Here is a 7532-nt window from a genome sequence, read left to right as displayed (position 1 = left end):
ATTGCTATGGTTTATTAGTAATATAATTATTGCTATGGTTTATTAGTAATGCATATTGTAAAGTATCAGTGTGTGGTCTCACGATGAAGTGGGGTGTGTGTTTGCTTATTTAAAAGCAGGGCAACAACTGCTTCTAATAAGAATTGTGCCGAATTTTGACTGCACTGTGGTTTAAATTTTAGCACAATTCTAGTGAATGTCTGTTATGAAATTTGACTCATTTTATGAGTCAAATTGGTGTGAGTGGTACATCGATGTGTTTGATGAACCAACTATAAAAGGTCAAAACACATTGATTTATGAGGGGATGACACACATCTATACATGGTATCACAATCTTGACATGGACCTTGGACAATAGAATCACATCTTTATACTTTGGAAATATAGTATTTACATATATTGTTTTTAGAGTACATTTGTAATTTTCTCCTCTTTATTTTTTCTACCTGGCTGTATGTGTATTCTTTGTTTGAGTGTGTCTGCATGCTACTGTGAATCTGCATGTCAGCTGTGAGATTAAAATCCATCCTCTTACGGTTAGGGAATCAATTTATATTTGCGTATAATTACTGATGTTTTTTATGTGATAGCAGGATGATTAGATTTCTATGGGGTTGCTGGAGTGCAAGTCTGTCTAAGAACTCCTGGCTTGTTTACGATTAGTTGTTAATTTTCCCCATGTGAACCAGTGGTTTTTGTGTGCGTGAACTTTTTGTACTATAAGATTAAGTAGTGTTCTGTGCATTTTCTTGGCTTTCCTGTGTGCCTGTGTTATGATGATAACATGCATTTATCTGAGACCTACCTGTGATTGTATTAGAATGCTCATATTTTAGACATGACTTTCCAATAGCACAAAATATTGAAATTTTGTTTTCGCTTTCTCTTTCTTTCTTTCCTTTTGTTTCTCAACGAATGAGAGTCCTGTAAAAAGAAAAAAGAGGGAGTCTTGCACCCTCCTGTCATGGCCAGGGGTCAAGGGGGGTCAGCCAGCCCACGTCGGACTTTGGAACCAGACCCAGAAATACAACCTACAAAATAAGGCCAGTTGCTTTTACCTATAAATCACTCTACAAACGTTGTCTCATACACACACACACACACACACACTTAGCCAGTTGCTTTTCTTTTTCTCTTCTTTTTTGTTAACAGCACAGCTGCACCTCGTCAAGGGAATAAGATTTCTGCTGTCCAAAACAGACACACACACACACACACACACACACACACACACACACACACACACACACACACACACACACACACACACACACGACGTGCCCGGAATACCCCACCAGGGAGGCATCCAGGAGGCATCCTTACCAGATGCCCAAGCCACCTCAACTGGCTCCTCTTGATGTGGAGGAGCAGCGGCTCTACTCTGAGTCCTTCCCAGATGACCGAGCTTCTCACCCCATCTCTAAGGGAGAGCCCAGCCACCCTGCGGAGGAAACCCATTTCGGCCGCTTGTATCCGGGACCTCGTTCTGTCGGTCATGACCCAAAGCTCATGACCATAGATGAGGGTAGGAACATAGATCGACCGGTAAATCGAGAGCTTCGCTTTCTGACTCAGCTCTCTCTTCACCATGAGGGACTGGTACAGCGCCCGCTTTACAGCAGACGCTGCGCCAATCCGCCTGTTGATCTCCCACTCCCTTCTTCCGCCATTCGTGAACAAGATCCCCAGATATTTAAACTCCTCCACTTGAGGCAGGACAACCCCCCTGACCCGGAGAAGGCACTCTYCCCTTTTCCGGCTCAAGACCATGTCCTCGGATTTGAAGGCACTGAGCCTCATCCCGGTCGCTTCGCACTCGGCCGTGAACTGCTCCAGCGAGAGCTGCAGATCTCGTTCCGATGAAGCCAACAGGACCACATCATCCACAAAAAGCAGAGCATCCCTTGATTATTGGAATTGAAAAGTTATCCAAAAAGTTACATAGACGTTGGCCAGATATTGAACAACCGTGGCCAGAACAAGGAACATTTAATCCATCTGTTATTGAAACCATACAGGTTCTCGTGTCTGCTTATAAAGCGGAACAGAAACAAGGTAGGCACAGACAAAAACATAAAGACAAACATTGTGCAGAACTTGGTATTTTGAAGCTGTTTTATAATGAGGGCCAGAGATGCCTGGAAGCTTATAAGGGTGACAATGATTTCCAAACTACACCGAAGCCAACAGCAGTTAACGAGAAGGACAAATCACCTCCTCCAGAAAAACTGAGGACAGAGGCGGATGAACCTTTCTCACATTGCTCAAATTTCTCGTCCACCACCYTATGTATGTGAGAAAATCTACCCACAACCCCTAGTGATTAATCAGGAAGGAACTTATCATGTCGAAGACGATGAACAACGGATCCTGGAGACGGGAAAAGCCAGAACCACCATTTAAATGTATCCAGCCACGAAGTGCGGAACCAGTGATGCCACTCTGAGGAAAAGACAACAGATGGTTCACAGAACATCTTTTCCAACAGAGTCAACATTCAGAGTGAAACTGATGAGGCAGTTGGGGGGTACAACCAGCGGATTAAACYGATCCTGCAGAAAGCTGAGTTAAGAGGCAAAAGACAGCCAAAGAATATCACCTTAGACAGCGACTCAAGCGAGGCAGATTCTGAAGACAGCTGTGAGTCCTCTAACCGGCACTTCAGTATCGCCTAAATCGCTGGACATCGAACGAATGCTGGAGGAACTAAGAGCTTTTAAGCTTGAATGTCGTACTGAGTTGAAACAAGCTACCAGTAAAGAAAACCAGCAGTTGCTGACAGAACAATTGCAGCAGTTGAAGATAAAAGAAAAAGAATTAAAAAGAAAAATAGTTCAACACAGCCTTCCTGGGAGGTGCAACCTACGAAAGAAAGACGTAAAGAAGATGGCCCCAGTACTAGTCCGAGGACAGAATCTTGAATGTAAACCATGGCAGAACACGGACATGTCAGATATAATCGAAAAACTGCCAGTAATCCAGGATGGTGCACAGCCATAGATCTCAAAGCTGGAAGAAGTATTTACTAGGACTCAGCCCTCGATTGGAGACATTAAATGTCTTCTTGCAAATATTCTTGGAGTCCCAGCCATGGAAGAGCTTTCACAGAAAGCTGGACTTCAAAGACAAGTTGTAACAACGGTGTATGATGCAGAACTTTTTGCAGCATACAGAGGACAGTTTTGGAGGGCTTTGAGAGCAATATTTCCAGCTAATATTCATCCAGACAATATCATCATCGAACCAGWGGGTGAACATGAGAATGCAAGAGCCTACGCGTCAAGAGCTCATCAAGCCTGGAGAAATATTACCGGAAATTATCCAGATTTCAACCACATGGAACAATCGATTCTCCGAGCAAAAATACAAGGAGGACTGCCACCACCAGTCAGAAACAAATTGGCAGAGGTGGTCGGACTGGGCAGCATGATGAAAAGTGTGTATACTGACCATGTTGCACACCAGGTTGACTTACAGCGCAAGAAGGAACATGCTCAAAAACAACAGGACCAGGAGACACTCAGAAAGCTCACCCAGGTGCAACTGATGGACAGTAAAAATAAAGACAAGACTTAAGCTGTTGTAATGCAAACCCAACAGAATCAACCTCCACTGCCATAAACGTTGAAGAGAAAAAACTGTAGGAAGAGCCAGCATTGGCTTTACCTGATTATTAATAAAAAACCTTTGTCTTATATGTGTCCACCTCAAATGGGGGTGGATATGTATGTGTTGTTCTCTGTCAACAAACTGGGACAGGGTGAAGTCCGATGGCTGGAGGCCTGTCCAACCAAATAGAAAGATGCTCACTCTATTGCTAACTTTCTGTGTCGTGAAGTTATACCCAGATGGGGACTTCCGGATAGGATTTCATCAGACAATGGGAGAGAGTTTGTAGATAAAACTGTAAAACTGATCCTATAAAAGTTAAGAATTAAACAACACCTTGGATCTGTTTATCACACGGAGAGCCAAGGCATTTGTGAAAAATTGAATGTGGTGCTAAAAAAAACCCACCTGGTAAAAATCTGTTAACATACAGGTCCGAACTGGGTGGCTGCACTTCCACTTACTTTAATGAAGTTTTGTTTTTTGTACTCTGTTGCTGACTTTTGCAAAAGCCCTGATTTCAAGATAGTTTGGAGTGGTGATGCCCGATAACCAAGTGCAAATGCCATTATTGGATGGAAATGTGAGTGAGGAGGAAATGATTCACCTACAGAGTGATGATGTTATGGAAATGTACCCATTTTAAGTATTTTATTTGGTCTGGTTACACTTCACAATAGGTCTGTGTGTTGACACTGTGAAGGGAAATGTGTGTAGGACTGGAGCCAATTTTTGTTTGATTCAGTTTTCTCATGTTTCTTTAATCTAGGGAGGTAAGATGAATGTAATTTGTTTGTTTTGTTTTGATGGACAGGACAGCAGTTACTCAGAAAGTTAGAGTCTTTTTTGTTCGTTGTTTTGGCTGAGCCCAGTCCGAAGCTGATTGCTACTGTTTTCCCCTTATTACTTTAGTGTTTATTCTGGCCATAAGTAACTGTTAAGGCACCACATATAATGTTTTTKTTTTCTTTTTCTTTACTGATATGTTTATTGACATATATTGTTTGCCTATGGAGTTTTCTTTTTTCCCCTCACATATATCTTTTATTATTAATTTTGTTTGATTTTGTTTATTCATTTGATTTGACCCAGTCCTTTATTATTTGACTGAGCACCAGGAGCAGGATGTTTGTGTCAAAGCTCTGAGGATTTCTTTCTATTATTTTTTCTTCTGTTGACTAAAGAAGAGAGATGGCATTTAACACCTCATATACTGTAAATAGTTACATACCTCACGGTACATTACCACTTGTACAATTGAGACATGCTGGTACTCATCAGCACTGTATAAACATAATGATAAAGTTCATTTTCCATGCATGGTATTGAAACTTGTCATTTTTTTGCAAGATACTGGTGTGGTGTTTTCTATTTTTCCAGGAGGACACAAAGATGATTCTGTTACCTGGACTTTGGACTCAAATTCTTGGACAGGACTCATAAATCTGTACAGGATTGGCAGTACAAAGGACTTGGACTCTGATTGTGATTGCTCAAACATTTTTGCCACAGAAAAGGACTGAATCCATACACCATGTGTGACAGAAAACAAAAACTACCATTGATAAGAACTCTTATACTCTTCTTTATGTGTTTATAATTTTGGTTTTTATTTTTTATATCATATTGTTTGATGTGACAATCATTTACAATGTGTTACTTATTATTTTGACTGTCATATTATGATCCGAAGACCTCTTATGATGCTTACAAAATCTGGATCTGGCATTCCCTTGCCCAGATGCAGGTCACCGGGGSCCCCCTCTGGAGCCAGTCCTGGAGGTGGGGCATGATGGCGAGCGCCTGGTGGCCGGGCTTTCACCCACGGAGCCCGGCCGGGCTCAGCCCAAAGAGGAGACGTGGGTCCCCCTTCCAACGGGCTCACCACCTGTAGGAGGGGCCAAAGGGGTCGGGTGCAATGTGTAATGGGTGACGGCCAAAGGAGGGGACTCTGGCGGTGTGATCCTCGGCTGCAGAAGCTGGCTCTTGGGACGTGGAACGTCACCTCTCTGGTGGGGAAGGAACCGGAGCTAGTGTGCGAGGCTGAGAGGTTTCGGCTAGAAATAGTCGGCCTCACCTCGTTGCATGGCTCTGGTTCTGGAACCAGTCTCCTTGAGAGGGGCTGGACGTACTTCCACTCTGGAGTTGCCTGAGGTGAGAGGCGCCGGGCAGGAGTGGGCATACTTGTTGCCCCCCATCTTGGCGCCTGTACATTTGGGTTTACCCCGGTGAACGAGAGGGTAGCCTCCCTCCGCCTAAGGGTGGGGGGACGGGTTCTGACTGTTGTCTGTGCTTATGGGCCGAACAACCGTTCAGATTACCCACACTTCTTAGAGTCCTTAGAGGGGGTACTGGAGGGTGCCCCTCCTGMGGACTCCCTTGTTCTGCTGGGGGAACAACGCTCAAGTGGGCAATGACAGTGAGACCTGGAGGGGCGTGGTTGGGAGGAATGGCCCCCCGATCTGAACTCGAGTGGAGTTCTGTTGTTGTACTTCTGTGCTCGTTACGGATTGTCCATCACAAACACCATGTTCAGGCATAAAGGTGTCCATATGTGCACTTGGCACCAGGACACCCTAGGCTGCAGTTCGATGATCGATTTTGTCATGTTTCATCGGATCTGCGGCCGTATGTCTTGGACATTCGGGTGAAGAGAGGGGCGGAGCTGTCAACTGACCACTGCCTGGTGGTGAATTGGCTCCGGTGGTGGGGGAGGAAACCGGTCAGACCTGGCAGGCCCAAACGTGTAGTGAGGGTCTGCTGGGAACCTCTGGCGGAGTCCCCTGTGAGTCGGAGCTTCAACTCCCATCTCCAGCAGAACTTCGAACACGTTCTGGGGGAGGTGGAGGACATTGAGTCTGAATGGACCATGTTCCGTACCTCCATTGGTGAGGCGACTTATCAGAGATGCAGCTGCAAGGTTGTTGGTGCCTGTCGCGGCAGCAACCCTCGAACCCGTGGGCGTGGGAGGAGTTTGGAGAGGCCATGGAGAAAGACTTCKGCACGGCTTTGAGGCATTTCTGGTGCACCATGCGGCATCTCAGGAGGGGGAAGCAGTGCAGCACCAACACTGTTTATAGTGGGGATTGTGTACTGCTGACCTCAACTCGTGACYTTGTGGGCYGAATACTTTGAAGACCTCCTCAATCCGACCAACATGCCTTCTGTTGAGGAAGCTGAGCCTGGGGACTTTGGGTTGGCCTCTCCAATCTCTGGGGATGAAGTTGCTGAGTTGCTCAAAAAGCTCCTCGGTGGCAGGGCCCCGGGGGTGGTTGAGATACCCCCGGAGTTCCTTTAGGCTCTGGATGTTGTAGGGTTGTGTTGGCTTACACGACTCTGCAATATCACATGGACATCGGGGACAGTCCCCCTGGATTGGCAGACTGGGGTGGTGGTCCCCCTGTTTAAAAAGGGGGACCGGAGGGTGTGCTCCAATTACGGGGGGTCACACTCTTAAGCCTCCCTGGTAAGGTCTATTCGGGGGTCTTGGAGAGGAGTGTCCATCGGATAGTCAAACCTCGGATTCAGGAAGAGCAGTGTTGTTTTCGTCCTGGTCGTGGAACACTGGACRAGCTCTACACCCTCAGCAGGGTCCTAGAGGGTGTATGGGAGTTCGCCCAACCGGTCTACATGTGTTTTGTGGACTTGGAGAAGGCGTTCGACCGTGTCCCAAGGGAGGCCTTGTGGGGGGTTCTCCGGGAGTATTGGGTACCAGGCCATTTGATACGGGCTGTCAGGTCCTTGTACGACCGGTGTCAGAGTCTGGTCCACATTGCCGGCAGTAAGTCGGGCTCATTTCCGGTGAGAGTTGGACTCTGCCAAGGCTGCCCTTTGTCACCGATTCTGTTCATTGTTTTCATGGACAGAATTTCTAGGTGCAGCCGAGATGTTGAGGGGATCCACTTTGGTGGCCTTAGGAT

The 7532-nt window shown here is 46.0% G+C and overlaps 1 protein-coding gene across 1 annotated transcript in view; it reads left to right on the top strand.

Moving 5' to 3' along the window:
• Positions 1-6481: 6481 nt before the first annotated feature.
• The window catches only part of LOC106530118 (ladderlectin), a 6801-nt gene continuing 5750 nt past the window's right edge, over positions 6482-7532 (top strand). Inside the window, exon 1 of the mRNA XM_014025687.1 lies at positions 6482-6500. Within this exon, the coding sequence (XP_013881141.1) occupies positions 6482-6500 (19 nt within the window). The remainder of the gene's footprint in view (positions 6501-7532) is intronic.

Source organism: Austrofundulus limnaeus, unplaced genomic scaffold (assembly GCF_001266775.1).
Source record: "Austrofundulus limnaeus strain Quisiro unplaced genomic scaffold, Austrofundulus_limnaeus-1.0 Scaffold491, whole genome shotgun sequence".
In the NCBI taxonomy this organism is placed as follows: Eukaryota; Metazoa; Chordata; class Actinopteri; order Cyprinodontiformes; family Rivulidae; genus Austrofundulus; species Austrofundulus limnaeus.
Note: the sequence above shows the minus strand (reverse complement) of the source record. Positions and strands in the feature narration are given on the sequence as shown.